Below are 15,672 nucleotides of genomic sequence, written 5' to 3'. Positions count from 1 at the left end.
TACTTTCCTAGAATTGAATTTCATGTCATTTACAACAGCCTCATCAAATAAGCCTTTTCATGCCCATATATATGGGGAAACTGAGGCAATGACCAATTAGGTGGCTTGTTTCTGATATCTTGTTAACAAAATCACTAAAAGCCAATACACTTTGGAAATCTTAGAAGGTAATCAGCTTCACCAGTTTTATTCCAGAGTGAAAATGATGTAAGAAGAATTCTAAAAGATTGATTATGAATTATTAAACTTTCTCCCAGTGTCTTCATAGGAGATTAAAAACCTTTGCCTTATACAACTAAACCCATGACAGTTTTTCTTTGAAAGGCCTTTTCCTCTTTCTAATTTTACATTACATGGTTCAGCCCTCTGGTTCTAATCTCTGTCCTCCTCTTTTCTCATTTTATATACTCTTCCTAAGCGGACTCATTCACTCGGTGACTTTAAGTGTCTCTCTCAATTGTTTATCTCTAGCACGGATTCTTCTCCAAAGGTTCACACCTGCGTAGTCTCCCGTGGGGGTTTGGCCTGAGTGGCCCAATAGCACTTAAATCAGGCATGGCAGTTTCTCTTCCCCGGGTAGGAAGGAAGGAAGGAAGGAAGGAAGGAAGGAAGGGAGGGAGGGAGGGAGGAAGGGAGGGCATGTAATGTCTGTCTTTGCAGTGTCAGCTCTGTGAGATGACGGACCATGTCACGTTCACTACTGTATCTGTATTAGCCAGCCCAGGGCCTGCTCATAGAAGGCACTCACTAAATAAGTGCATTCATAGTAGCAGCAGTATAGAAAGTATCTAGGAATTAATTAAACCAAGAATACAACAGATTTATGTAGAGGAGTATAACACGAACATAGGACATAGAAGATGATCTGAATAAGTAGACAGACATTCTTGCTCATGGGTAGGCTGACAATATTAAAAAGTATCTCTTCTCTGAAATCAATATAAACATTTAATACAAGACCAATCAAAATTCCAGTTGATTTTTTGAGAATTCAATACACTTAATCTTAAATGCACATGGAGGAAAACAAATGCATCCGACCTAAAACCTTTAAGCATTAAAAGAGAAAAATAAGGAGAGATGAACTTACTTTTCTGAATGTTGACACACTAAGAAACCATGGTAATAAACACAGCGTAGCATTGGCACAAGAACAAATAGACCAACACACCATCAGTACGGCATAGAGCGCTCAGAGACGCGTACATTCACACGTGTGTTGTGCTGGGTAATCTGTGTTTGCTCTCCAGATCCTTTCTCCCCCTTCTCTACTCTACTCTTGCTCTAAGAGACTGGCCTCTCTGCACTACCTTAACCATACTCTCTTGCCCTGTGATTCCCAGTTGAGTTTGGCCATTAAAAGGCACTGGAGGGAGGTTGGAGGGGAAGAAGAGACAGAGGAGAGTTATGCCCTAGCTCTCTCCCTGCCAGGCTGCAGGGAGGCCCAGGCTGCATTCTTCCTCTAAAGACCAGGACACCAGCTGCAGTTTACTCTGGGTTTTGATAGTCACTCCCTTCCCTTGCTCCTTCATGCCTGCAGGCTGGGAGCTGGAGGGTGGGGGCAGAAGACCTTCACCACGGTTGCTGCCTGAGTGTCCCACCTACCCTTGTTGGTTTCCTTAACCTACTAGTCCTTCACTAGGCTCAGTTTCTCCATTTGGGCTTGCTAGGACCCTCACAGATACAGGTAGGTAGGTAGATAGATGATAGATAAATAGATAGATAGATAGATAGATAGATAGATAAATAGATAGATGAGTAACAATATAAGGTTAATAGAATAATAATAATAACAAAGTTAGTAGGAGAATGAAAAAATAAAAAGTTAATAAAATATCTTAAAGAATATCTTTATGACTTAGATATGGGGAAGAATTTCTCACACAAAACATTAAAATATAAGGAAATCAGCAATAAGGGAAAAAATGGAATTTGATCCCATTACTACAAAAAGATTTCTGTTCAATGAAGGGCACTATGGAAAGAATTAACAAATAAAGAAAAGAAGATTTCTAGATGTCTAAAATGGACAAAAGACATTCTAAAAGGTACTAGGAACTCTCGCAGATCAACAAGAAGACAGAAGTCAAGAGGAAAGTAAGCAAATGACATGCATAGGCAATCTTCAGAAGAGGAAACACAAAAAACACAAAAAGTATACGGAGAGTTGCTCAAAAGCATTACTAATCGGAAAGACTCCACTTAAACCACAGTAAGTTGTCACCTTACATAATTTATACCAATAAAAATTAGAAAGCTGGGTAATGCCAAGATTTGCCCTTCGACTGGCAAGATTATGAAGTGGTGGAAATATTCTGGAGAACAGTCCCCATCACTTAGTCAAATTAAGTATATGCATATTTTATAATCCAGCTGTTGAGCTTCTGGGTATGCATCCCCCGAACAGCTAATCCTGGTTTAGAAGAGAATATGTGCAAGGAGGTTCATTGCTGCATGGCTTGTGGAGTCAGGGAGTTGCAGACAACCTGGAAGATCATCACTCAGACAGGGAATAGGTAAAATGTATCAGATACCACCATTGTATATTGTGCAACTCAGAAGAAATATAAATTGATTGTAAGGGCATACTCTTTGTTGCAGAAAATAAAAACAGAATCAGATTAATAACATGATCCATTTATATGAATTAAAAATACATGCATACAAAACAGCAGCAAATATTTGCAAGAACACGTACACACGAAAAATACACATTACATTACCAATAACAAGAATGAGAGGGGGGATATCATTACAGATCCAGATGATCATTTTGATAGATACAGAAAATGCAAGGTTATGGGAGACAAGAGCAAAATCCAATTGTATTTTATATACTTGAGTAGTACAGTCATAAATTGAAAATTTTTAAATGCTATTTATAAGAGCACCAGCAATTATGAAATACTTAGGAAAAAATTTACAAAAGGTGTACAGGTTATACACACAGAAAACCTCAAAATATTGCTGGGGGAAGTTAAAGAAAATTTAATGAAAGATAACCCACTCTTATGGGTCATAACACTTTATTATTAAGATGTAAATTCTCCCTTGATTGATCTGGATAGTCATTGCAATCTCAGTCAAAATCTCTACATGCTTTTGTGCAAAAATTGACAAACTGATTCTAAAATTTGTATGAAAATGCAAATTACATGAATTTGAAAATGAAGAACAAAATTGGAAAACTTACACCACCTAGTTGGATGAATGAGTTAGAAAATCAAAGAATGAAAAGCTGTAGAACTTTGATGCCTTTTCTAGACACAAGGAAGTTTTAAAATGATGATCGGGAGAGTAGAAAGAAGCAAAATCTCTTGTATAAGGAATAGAAGAAAGAACCATAAGACATAAGATAACCTAGTCCCTGTGAATCTATGAATAGCTGTCATGAAGAAAATGGAGACTTGCTCTATGTGATCCCAAGGGTAGGAACCAGCAATTAATGATTATAAGGCACATGTAGGCAGATTGTAGGCTCAATATATAGAGGTTTCAAAATGTTAAGAGTTGCTTAAAAGCAGAGTTGGCTCCCTCAGACAGTAGTGATCTTGTCATTAAATGTCATAAGTAGCATCCATATAAGGGGATTCAAACACAAAATGTGAGAACTAGAGGATCCAGCTCAAATTGTGAACTGAGAAAAACACAGGTTTGAATGTGGATATGATGAGTTTAAGAGGAAAGCCGGGCATTCAAGTAGAGGAGAGGCCACATGTATCTGGAGATACAGATTGGAAGGTCATCGTGAAGACTTCAGTAGCTGAAGACAGCAAGCCAGCTGACTCCCCACTAGCAGATTCAGTAAGCACAGGCCAAGCAAGCCTAAGTATTCAGCAAAGCGTGCTGGTGGCCATCAGAGCCGCTGCCAGCCTGTACAATGCTTCTTGGCCTCAAACATAGACACAGCCCCTTGCCACTGGCTGTAGTTCACTGCCTGCTCACCTCCTCAGCAGAGCACTGGGTGCAAGGCTTGACCTGCCCAAATGCTCAGTGCAGTGGCCCTGGATGCCACTGCGCTGTAGATGCTCTGACTTCTTCCATAGGGCACCTGTGTTGCAGATGACAGTGTTCTTTTATAACTTTTTAGAAGAGCATGAAAGCATTTATCCTGGGAGTGGAGATACTTTTGAGGTCACTTATTAGCATTATTAATAATGATCATAAAAGTAATATTCCTGGCCTTATACAGTAAAGAGTGGTTTCACACCCATCACCTTGATCCCACAACAAACCTGTGAGCTGTGCATTACTACTGTTCTCACTTCACAGATGAGGAAACTGAGGTCTGGAGGGCTTAAGCTGGGAGATTGTGAAGCCTCTTCTTATACAGCATGTATTTTAAAGTGATAAACTCATAATCACCATATAAATGTATAAATCTACTTGCACAGACCACATTGGTCCTGCAAGGGCCCATATAAAAGGAAAAAGCTGGCAAGCACTCAGCATTCCTAGATTGAGTTGAACCACCAATTATCCCACTTAACCCACTTACACTTCACTTAGCTTTGTTTGAATCCTTGTTGACAACGCCAGTAATTTCTCCATCCTACCTCAGCCTGGGCCTCTTATGCTAATGAATCCCAACTTTTGGCCCATTTTGATAGCCTCCTGTCCTTGGCGCCCTCCTGTTAAGTCACTCCTCACAGAGGATTCTACGAACCCCTTCTCCAGCAGGTCCTGGGAACGCCCCTTGCTGGCGTAGTCATGAAGGCAGCCCTCATCTGTTGGTCGGTCCTGGTGCTGTTGAACCTTACTTTGCTTCGAGTTTTCTTTCCAGCTGTAGAGATGGATCTTATCAAGTCACCTGTGGTCTGTCCCAAGGTCTCTCTTCTGAACAAAGGGAGATGGTTGGATGGAATTAGATATCCAGTCTATGGGACAGAGTGCAGTCTGGGTCAGTGGTCCAGAATTAAGGCTCAGGCTGGATCAGTGGTCAGTGCTGGGGGCTGGCCAGTGTGGCCCAGGTCAGGACACTGATGTTTCTTTCTGAGAGAAGAGAAATAAGTATTTCAGAACAGCTTTATCAACTACCTACATGGTTCACATGCTTGCTGCCTTGCCTCTTGTAATACCAGATGAAAAGCCCCAACGAGGATTGGCCCCTCCATTGTCTCTGGACCCGAAGCCTCTTGCTGTCTCTAGGGCTTCTCACGGACTTCTCCAGCGAACCCCCCTCTCTGGGATGGTAAGTTCCTGCCTCTCTGCCAGATCCTTCACTTTACCACACAAACACTCTTTATGACCCACGTTTTCAAAAGTCTCTCCACTGACCCTGTGTTCTTACGCCGCTCCATCTCTACCCTTTCAAAACTTAGAGAAAGAGTTGCCTGGGCCATCTGCTGTCACTCCCACTCCTCCCTCTGTATTCTCAACCTGTTTCCATTGAACTTCCATCCTCAATGTCCACGGAAATGGCTACTGCCAAACTCCCTGTGGTCAACTCCAATGCTCACTTCCCTGGTTTATTTCGTTGGCTATCTTGGCACATCTATCTCCTGGTTTCCCTTTACCTCTGTTGCTTTTGATGGAGATTTCACTCTCAGACTTTGAGTGATTCGGTCCCTGGGCTTAGCCCTAGGCTCTCTTCATTTCTCACTCTCTCTCTCTCAGATAGGCCCTGGCTTTAAATGCCATCTCTGTGCAGTGAAGCCCAGAGTCATCCCTCCAGCCCTGATTGCTGCCTTGAGCCCAAGCCTCATTTGTGAGCTGTGTCCTTAACAGCTCCACTTGGCTCCAAGTGGGCAGTGCACCCTTAACATGACCTGAACTTGGACCCTTGCTGCCGCCTCTGCACCCCTTCCTCAGCCTTTCCCATCTCGGTGAATGGAGCCTATTGCTCAAGACCAAAACCTCAGACTTGTCCTAATGCCTCTCTCCCCATCATTTTCACATCATGTCTGTCATAAAATGCTGAAAAATACCTCTAACGCTGGGTGAACCAAATCTGCTCCCTTCCCTCCAGTTTTATTACAACCACCCTGGTTGGAGCCACTAACATCCTCTCCCCAACTACTGTGCTGGCACTCTTGCTGGGCTCCTGGGATTCCTCACGTGCCACCTCACCAGCCTCCAAACCAAAAGCTGAACCACCTTTTAAAAATGTAAATCAGATCATGTTACTTCTCTTTAAAACCCTCCTAGAGCTTCTCAGGAAAGCTGGAATTCCAGCGCCTTACTTTGACCTACAAAATCTCCACCTGGCCCTTCCCATCTCTCGAATGTGGTCCCTTAGATTTTACTTCCTTGTGCCCCATGCATCTGGCTTTGCTGGACTTCTCCATGCTTCTTGAACATGCCAAGGAGGCTTGTCCCTCTGCTGGGCGTGCTCTTCCCCAGACCTCCCCTGGCAGGCTCTTCTGCTCTTTCACCAGACTGTCTCCATCACTTCCATTACTCCATTCATATTGGCTACTTGCTTACTATTTTTCTTCATTAACTAGAAAGTAAGATCTGTGTGAGCAAAGACCCACTCACCTTGTTCACCAGTCTTTAAATTGCCCAAGGTCTTAGGGATATGAAGTGAAGGAGCAAGAATTCAAACTCCTGTCTCCCTGGCCTCAGCAAATGCTCTTTCACTCGCTGCGCTGGAGGCCCAAGTTCCCCTCCCCTGCCCCCGTCACAGATCCGTGCTAATTACACTGCTATGTAAGACGTTATATGTGGTTTGTTATTCTATATCCAGGAACATGGTCCACAGCCTTCATTACATAAAGCAGCTGTGTGTGTACTTGGGGTCTAAGTGCTGTTTAGTGGTCAGCTCAATGGGGTATTTTGTTTCAAGCACCACATTTCTTTTTTCCTTTAGCATACTTCTATTAAATCCATAAAAAAGGAATGGAGCCTCGCACAGCAAGGGCTAAAGTGAAAGGCAAAAGTCTCCTAAAAGACAATTATCACACCATCCTAATTAGATTAGGGGAGAAAGCCCAGGATGTGCCATATGCAGTGCGAATGTACACCCCAGTGATTGCACGTGTGTGCGTGCATGTGTTCACAAGCCACACGCAGTCTGGCCCATACTACCTGTGTTACTTTCTGATTCCATGTCTTCTAATTATCAGCTCAGTGACTTGAATATGCCTTGTGTCCCCCCTGACTCAGTTTCTTCATCTTTAAAATGGGGGTAAAAATGTTTTTCTCACAGTGCTGCTGAGCCCTTTTATATAAACAGTGTGACACAGAATCGGTCTACAACACCCCACAGTTCCTTCACTTTCTTCACTTGCCAATACTCCCACCATGCTGCCCCCAGTTCCCTTTCAATATCACCCCTCTTCTCCAGGAATAGAACTGTTCTGTTCCTGGCCCCTCCTCTGTCCCTTTGCTTTCATCACTCCCCTTACCTGAGCTGCAAACAAGGCTCTTCCATCTATTTAAATCCTACTTTTCTTTCATGGCTGAACTGAAATCCCCACTCCTGGAAGGTGTCCTGGACACTCCAGTTCTCACTGACTTCTCCCGGACTTTTACAATATTCCATCACTCACCTGGCACTTAAGCACATTTAAACTAGTCACCTGAGTATTTTTTTGTCTTGTTCAAAAATTGCAAGTAGCCAGCATTCAGGGTTATATTCTTTCATGCCTTACACACTATATAGTACACGTGGGGATGCAATAAGAATTTGTGAGTTAACAGAGTCTGCATATCATTGCGATTATATTACTGATGGCTGCACACATCAACCTGTGCACACATCTCATCAGGAACCTGACAAGTAGTCACCCTCAACTAGCACACACAATTCATGCAGAGCAAGTTAAGGAGATTATATCCTGTGAATGGCAAGGTGAAGGACTTTCTAAGATAATGCATGGCCCTGCCTGGTGCAGTGTTATTTCTGACCTCTCCCCAGCAGTTCTCAAGTTCTAGCTCTCCCACATCGTTGTTTGCTGTTCTCCAAATGCACCAAACATACATCGGTGCCTTTGCGCATGCTGTTCCCACGGTCTGAAATGACCTTCCCTTCTTCATCCTCCCTGAAGAAAATCTTGCTCATCCTTAAAGATAAACTCTAACATCACCTTGGCAAAGACCTTTGCTGATCTCCTCTCTTCTAAAGCTGATTTTCTCTCTTAAGGTTGCCCCCACAACCCGACTCCCTGCATGTTTCCCAAAGTACACTATTTGTTTGCACTCCATCTCCATCACTGGATTGCAAGGTTCCTGAGGACAAAATCCTGGGCTGATTCTTCTGTGCTCTCTGCTCTCTGAGTGAGCAGGATCATAGGTGGGCTTTTTATTTTCAGTGGATGTCATCTTGTATATCAGCTATAATCCTTCGTTGTGCTTCTATGATCAGGTGTCTATTTCCCCACTTCCACAAGGGAATGCCATTTCCTGAATCATCTCAGTTCTACCTTTTTTTCTGGTTGTTTCCATGACTCTAGACTCTCTTAAGCAGTGCTGATCTCTGCATGGTTCTGGAATCTGCTTCCCTTCTCCCCCACCCACTAAGGCAATCATGATTTTCAGTCTTCAAGGATTAAGTTCCAACCAGCTAAGGTTGGTGTGGAGACAGAGCCTGGCGTGGGTGGGCATTGGGCATAACAGGGATGGGAGTTGGAGCAGGAAGTCAGGCCAGGTTGGTTCCTCTTGAAAACACCAGTGTGGCTAATAACCCAGGCAGGGGCTGCCTAAGAGTGTAGCCCTCAGGTCCAGAGCAAAGTTTCCCCTTTGTGTTGGCTGAGCAGGGAAGCCCCTCACCTCCTTCCCTGAAAGCTGCCCTTCCACAGCACCTAGGGCTCCTGGATCTGCTCAAGAGGCACGCTTTGTTGCTTTAGTTACGCTACAAGGCTTCTGTTCCTGCCTGGGCTGTGACAGCCTACAGATTCCTGGTACCCATCTGATTGAACAACTCAATTAAAATGCAATAAAACGAAAGTGGGCTGGATGTGCCCCTAGGAGAGGAGACAGCACCTGAGTCCACTGCCTGCTTCCTGACCCCTGTGCCCTTTCTTATCCTCCCTGAAGGCCCCTGGGTGGGCATAGCCAGGGAACTCTGAACTCTGGTGTTGGACATAGAAGACCCTTAAAAGTTATCTGCTCCATGAGCTTGTTCATACTGAGGAGAGGAAAACAGGTCCATGGAGGACAACTGAACTACCCAAAGTGAGGGAGAGACTAGCAGCATATGTTAGCAGAGGCATGACGGCTCTCTAGGACTTTGGGACCAGGGCTTCTGGGACTAGACCAGGGGAGAGAAACATTGTTGGAAAACACTGAGACCTTTGTTCTTGAGGAGCACCTTCTCCTGGGGCCCCAAACTTGTTTGTTCTTTGTATTTTGGTAACAGCTTTATGGAAATATAATTCACATACCATACAATTCACCCACTCAAAGAGTACAATTTAATGGTTTTTAGTATATTCACAGAGTTGTGCAACCAGCACCACAGCCAATTCTGGAACATTTTCATTACTCCCCAAAGAAACCCTGAATCTTTTAGCCATGCCCTCCCATTTTCCCCATTCCTCGTAGCTCTAAGCAACCACGAATCTACTCTCTGCCTTTCTTTGTCAATGCCAGACATTTCGTATAAATTGAATCATATTATATATGTCCCTTTGTGATTAGCTTCTTTTAGTTAGCATAATATTTTCAAGTCTGATCCATATTGTCCATGTTATTAGTACTTCATTCTTTTTTACAAAGAATGTCCATCATAAGAATATATTACATTTTGTATATCCATTCACTAGTTAATAGATATTTGGGTTGTTTATCCCTTTTAGCTATTTTAAACAATGCTATTACCAACATTTGTGTACAAATTTTTGTGTGGACATATGTTTCCAATTCTCTTGAATATGTACCTAGGAGTTAAAAAACCTGTTTGTTCTTGCATGTCATTAACAATATCATAACAATACTGGTGTAGATCCTAAAGCATCACTGCACACATTGACTGAGAAAAACAGTGAGGACAGGAAGCTGGATGGAGAAAGAGAGGCACAGAGAGGTCAACTGTTCTGACCCTGGTCACACAGCCATAGAATAGGACCATGAAGGAAGAAGCCATAGCTGGCACTCATGACAATTAGTCAATGAAATTTTTATATTTTAGGAAAAAAGCCCTGGAACATTTAAAAAATCACACACACATATTCACATGCACCATCACTTTAATGATATGAATTGGTTTTTAACTTGATCAGATTCTTTCTTATCTACTACAGGCCTTGTGTCTTCTAATGCCCCATGAAGGCCATCACATTTCCCCTCCATGAAATTAATTCTTGTCCACTTCCCAACCATTTACCTCATCCCTACCAAGCAGAGCAGGGAGGCTTTTGTAGGGAGTTTTTGAGTCTCATGGAGTGGGGCTCTTTAAAGGACTTCTCTTTTGTCACAGCTGTAGTTCTCAGAGCTCTGTGCCACACTGTTCATTCACACGGTCTGGGCACTCTGGCCTGCTCTACGTCTGTCACCAGATGGGGCCATGGCTAAGAGACTGAGGCTGCTCTGCACACCTAGTAGGCTGAATCACATGAAATTGCCAACATTCATTATTTTTGACTTACAAAAGTGGCAATCTCATGTGGTTCGACTGGCAAGTCTCTGATGCCCCCCTCCTTTCCTTTTATGTGCGTCCCCAAAGCCACATCTTGTGCTCTGGAAGCCTTTCTTCCCCTCCAGCCCAGTTGGTCTTCCTTGCAGAACCCTCTAGAGCAGCCACTCTCCAGCTGCTCAATCTGGAGCCTGCAGACATAAGTGGGAGTAGTGGAAAAGCCCTGGGCTAGGAGTCAGGACCCTTCCCACTCATTGCCTATCTCCTCACTGGTCTCTCTGCCCTCAACTTGCCCCTCCAATCCATGTCTCCTAATAGCACAGACTGGCTCCAGCCACACTCGACTTCAAATCTTGCAATGACCCCCAATAACTGAGCACGTAAAAAGTGCAAACTCTCCAGCCTGGCCAGAAGTCACAAATTTAGCTCCTGCCACTGGCTTTTTGCTCCAGTCATGCCTGACTGCTTGCAGTCCTCTGCAGGCACCTGTGCTCTCCCACCTTTACACCTTGGCACCCGCTCTTCCTCCACTCAGAAGACTTTCTGCAGCTCCTTCACTCAGCCATCTGCGACTTATCCTTCAAAACCACTCCTAGGAGCATTCCCTGAGCCTCTGAAATGTGTTAGGAGCTCTTCCTCTCTGGTTCCACTTTTCTGTGCTTCTCTCTCTTCCGGGACTCGTCATCCGATTTTAATAGACTCTTTGCATGTCTGTCCCTGTCTGTCTCCTCTAGATTGTGGGCTCCTGATCATTCTCCCCATTTCATACCTCAGTCTCTGGTGTCAGGATAGAAAGAATCAGTGAACTGTCATTTAACAGAACTAAGCAGGAGTGTCTGTGACTCAGTTTCCCTATTTGCTGAGAATAGTCCAGAAGTTTGGGCCTAATCCCTTGGCTTTCCCTAAGTTTCATTTGCCCCTCAGGAACAGAAGGAGGTTGGTTTCAAGGGCTCTTTCAGTTCTATGGTGTAAGGTTTTGGGATATGAATCCTCACTTTCCAAGGCTATTCACAGGGACCCTTTGTGATTCCAAGGAAATTGATGGGAGAAGATGGTCTAAATGGAAGGTTCCATATGCGAGTAAGATTATTTTGTTGTTCTGTTTTAATTCTACTAGTGTTTGCAGGTCACCTATGAAGCTCAGGCCAGCATTAGTCAGGAAAAGTGTGATAAAAAGTTGTAAAAACCAGGATTTCTTTTGAGTGCTGTCCTTCCACCCAGTCGGGTAGTGCCTACCCACTTCTGCTCCTCTCGCTGTTCACTCCCGCCAGGATCTGTGCCTGAGATGCGTTAGACGATGCCGGTCCTTTTCCTCAAATTTGCAGCCCGTCCCTGTCCATCGCCTAGCAGAGATTGGTGGAGTGGGGCCGCAGCAGGGCGCCCTCTGGCGGCGGCTCTCGGAACCTACGGCCCTGCGGACCCTGGACCAGGAGAAGGGGGAGGTATGGGGGGAGGAGGCACGGGCAGGGGAAGAGAGGAAAAAGTTGCGCTGGGAAGTGTGGAAAGTTGGGAAGTGCCTGCTGCGGGCTTTGCCTCCCTCCGCGCGTGTGTGAGGGAGCGAGCGAGAGAGCCGGAGAGGAGCGAGCGAGCGCCTGCCATGCCCATCAGACCCCGCCTCGCCGCGCCCGGGCGCGGAGCTCGCCCCGACTCCCTGCGGCCCGGCCCGGCCCGGCGCGGCCCCGGCCCCCCGCCCCCCGCGCCGGGTCCTCCCCTCCCCCCGCCCCGGCGGCCCCAGCCCCCCGCCCGGCCCGGCTCCGCGCTGCTCTCCCGCCCTCCTCTCTCCCTCCCTCCCGGCCGCGGAGCAGCATGGCGGAGCCCGGGCAGCGGCCGCGCGGCCGCCCGCCGCCCCTCTGAGCGGGGCTCAGGGGCAACCGGGCGCCGCAGACCCGACCCCCGCCCCCGCCGCGCCCTCCGCCGCACTTGTCCTACTGCGCGCCCCCTGGAGCGCCGCGCACCCCTGGGACCCTTGCGCGTCCGGGTCCCCAGCATAAACCCGGGAGCCTCGCGCGCCCCGGGAGCCCGGTACTGCCCCGGGAGCCCTGCGCGCGCCTGGACCGAGACGCAGCTCCAGGACCTCCGCTAGCCCCCAAACCTTCGCGCGCTCTCAGAACCCCGGTGCTCGGCCCGCGGGGCCGCGCGCCTTGGTGAGGGGGGCCCCGCCCCAAAGGGTCCCCCTCTTGCAACAGACGGAGCCCCGCCCCAGAGGGACCCCCAGGTCCAGCAGGGACGTCCAGCCACGCCCCAGAGGGCTCCCAGCATCCCGCGGCTGGAGCCCCGCGCTCCAGAGGAACCTCCGTGCCCAGCTGGGGGCTCCCCGCCCGGCCGAGGGGGCGCCGCCCAGGAGGGTCCCCGCGTCCCGCGGGTCCCGGCAGGATGCACGCCGCCCTGGCGGGACCGCTGCTCGCCGCCCTCCTCGCCACAGCCCGCGCCCGCCCGCAGCCTCCGGACGGAGGACAGTGCCGGCCGCCTGGATCGGTGAGCCAGCGCCTGCCCGGCCGGCCACTCTCCCGGCCGCCCGGGCACTCCAGCCCCGTGGGGACATTGGTTTTGGGGTCCTGCTTTCCGCACCCACCTCAGCCCACCCACTCCACCTCGGCCCGCTGGGCGCTGCCGCGGGCATCCTTCCCTGGGTTCTGCCGCCCGGGCTCCAGCTCCGTGCCGGGAGCCGAGCCGGGGCGCTCCCTCTCCAGCAGCTTCACCACACGCTGACGCTCTCGGGCTCTCCTCGACTTTCGGTCCTGCTTGGACGTTGCCTCGCCCTGCTCCTTTTGACTGACTTCTTTCTTACTTTTATCCTGTCTTTCCCGTCTGCTTCCTCTCTGCCCACTTCTGACTCTGTTCCTAACCTTCCTTGCCCTTGTTTCCTGGGTTCCCTCAGACCCTGCCTCTCTCTCATGCCCACACCGCCCCCTCGCAGGCTTCCCTCTCAGCCCTGCCCTCCCGCTCTGACCTAAGGCAAACTTTCTCCCTGGTTCCCACTTCTCTCTCAGCCTCTCCAGCCCAGGCCCTAGCACACACTCTCCTAAGGGACCCCATTTCACAAAAAGGGGGAAGATTTCAGAGGAGAGAAAAAGAAAGTGCCAAGACATGCTGGCCCAATATTTCCTTGGGGGTTGAGTAATTACTGGTTTCTCTAATTTTCCTTCTGAACTAAGGAATGCCTTGATTTCCCTCAGTATCCCTCTCTCAAAGTGTAAATTAATGCATTGAAAATAACGCTGAATTGAAGGCCAGGGACAAGGAAAGGTTTTGTAGGTTCCTCACTCCAATTAGCAGAGAGTTAGTTGACCTTGGACAAGGTGCACCTCCAGTGCCCTGACTTACTTGAAACGGGGAGCTTAGTGGCTGACTGGACACACAGAGATAGTCTATCTTCAATATACTGGGAGTCACAATTTGGGGTTTTTAGAAAACTAAGTTACTATTCTCTTCACCTACCTGACACATACTTTGCATTTGTGCTGGAATCTGGCAAAAAAATGTTAATGAGTTGACCTAAAGCTTGCAAGTGGTCAGTCTAGGGTTTTTTCTGGATGGAAAATGACTTTGCTGGAGAGAAATGACAGTCCCTGTCTCATGCTCCTTAACCCCTGGCCCTAAACTGGTTGTGGAGAAATGACCCCTGCCTCCAAGCTCCTCCTTCACCCTTGCACATGTACAACCCTCGGCAGAGCTTTGGTCGTAGACGATGACAGAGAACTGTGGTTGGAGACCAGGGATACCTTTTTGGGGCAGGAGCCTGGAAAGTACCCAGAATATATCTATTTCTTGGTACTAATTCTGTGGAATCTTCCTTTCCCAAACCAGGGCCTTGAGACTTTACTTAGCCTGCAGGTTTCAAAGCGCTTTCTCATCTGTGGTTTCAGCTGCTCGAGCAGAGTAGCTGACACCCCAGATCTGCCCTCCAAAAAGAAAACTGTATATACCCTGATGAATGGGAAGTAGCTGTTTAAATAGGTGTGCTATTTTTAATAGGTGCTCTGCTTTCAAAGTGCTCTTGGCATGTATCTTATAATGGTTGAATTTAAAAGTTATATGACTTCCTCCCTTCTTGCCAGAGCAGGACTGTCGGTCCCCCTCTCCCCACCCTCCACACGAAATGCCACTGGTGAAGGTTTGGCTTGGCCAAGCATGAATATTCTCAGGTGATGTGGCAGTCTTGGCATGCACAGGGAAAGCTAATCATAACGAGAGCTTCCTTTAGTGCCTGCTTCCTCTGTGCCTGGCACTGCTCGTAGGGCTCATGTATATATATTGTCTTTTCATCCTCTCAACAACTCCTGAGGTGGCTGTTCTCACTCCTGCCTCCATTTTACAGATGGGGAAACTGAGTCTGTGGGAAGTGAAACAGTGTGCTTAAGATCATACAACTAAGACAGGGCAAAGTCAGGATCTGAGTGTGGGTCTTTCAGCTTTCAAAGCTCTTGCTCTTTCCCCTGGCCTTATGTAGGTCTCTGGCTTCCACTCTCAGCTCCGCCTGACCCTCTGTGAGCTAACCCCAGTTTACGCACTGCCTTCAGCTTTCCTTCTCCTGTCTCCCTGCAGCAGAGGGACCTGAACTCCTTCCTGTGGACTGTTAGGCGTGACCCCCCGGCCTACCTGTTTGGCACCATCCACGTCCCCTATACCCGTGTCTGGGACTTCATCCCAGACAACTCCAAGGCAGCCTTCCAGGCTAGCGCCCGCGTCTACTTTGAGCTGGACCTGACGGACCCCTACACTATCTCAGCGCTGGCCAGCTGCCAGCTGCTGCCACATGGGGAGAACCTGCAGGACGTTCTGCCCAGAGAGCTCTACTGGCGTCTGAAGCGCCACCTAGACTACGTGAAGCTGATGATGCCCTCGTGGATGACGCCTGCACAGCGGGGCAAAGGGCTCTATGCCGACTACCTATTCAACGCCATTGCAGGCAACTGGGAGCGCAAGAGGCCCGTGTGGGTGATGCTTATGGTGAACTCACTCACGGAGACAGACGTACGTTCCCGAGGAGTGCCGGTGCTTGACCTCTACCTGGCCCAGCAGGCTGAGAAGATGAAGAAGAGCACCGGTGCTGTGGAGCGGGTGGAGGAGCAGTGCCATCCACTCAATGGGCTCAACTTCTCCCAGGTAGGCACGTGGCACCCCGGACCGCAGAGCAGGGCGGCCTCTGTGCGCCT

At 47.9% G+C, this 15,672-nt stretch overlaps 1 protein-coding gene and 1 long non-coding RNA gene across 6 annotated transcripts in view; one reads left to right on the top strand and one right to left on the bottom strand.

The window, feature by feature from the left end:
- Positions 1 to 2,621: 2,621 nt before the first annotated feature.
- LOC130683346 (uncharacterized) lies at positions 2,622 to 15,202 on the bottom strand. Of its 3 annotated transcripts, none has more exons than XR_008997002.1 (2): positions 15,116 to 15,202; positions 2,622 to 4,992 (listed from the first exon to the last, which is right to left on the bottom strand). It is a non-coding gene; the product is annotated as an uncharacterized LOC130683346 (long non-coding RNA). The 3 variants fall into 3 exon arrangements; XR_008997003.1 differs by lacking the exon at positions 15,116 to 15,202 and adding an exon at positions 13,089 to 15,047; XR_008997001.1 differs by lacking the exon at positions 15,116 to 15,202 and adding an exon at positions 11,753 to 12,216.
- The window catches only part of TRABD2B (TraB domain containing 2B), a 216,777-nt gene continuing 213,438 nt past the window's right edge, over positions 12,334 to 15,672 (top strand). For 2 of the 3 annotated variants that reach the window (XM_036892948.2, XM_057500187.1), the window contains exons 1-2: positions 12,334 to 12,991; positions 15,062 to 15,622. In XM_036892948.2, coding sequence (XP_036748843.2) covers positions 12,890 to 12,991; positions 15,062 to 15,622 — 663 coding nt within the window. In that variant the 5' untranslated portion in view covers positions 12,334 to 12,889. The remainder of the gene's footprint in view (positions 12,992 to 15,061; positions 15,623 to 15,672) is intronic. The other variant, XM_036892944.2, reaches the window with a different exon arrangement.

Source organism: Manis pentadactyla, chromosome 4 (assembly GCF_030020395.1).
Source record: "Manis pentadactyla isolate mManPen7 chromosome 4, mManPen7.hap1, whole genome shotgun sequence".
Classification (NCBI taxonomy): Eukaryota; Metazoa; Chordata; class Mammalia; order Pholidota; family Manidae; genus Manis; species Manis pentadactyla.
The sequence above is the reverse complement of the archived record's forward strand: the minus strand, read 5'-3'. Positions and strand labels throughout refer to the sequence as shown.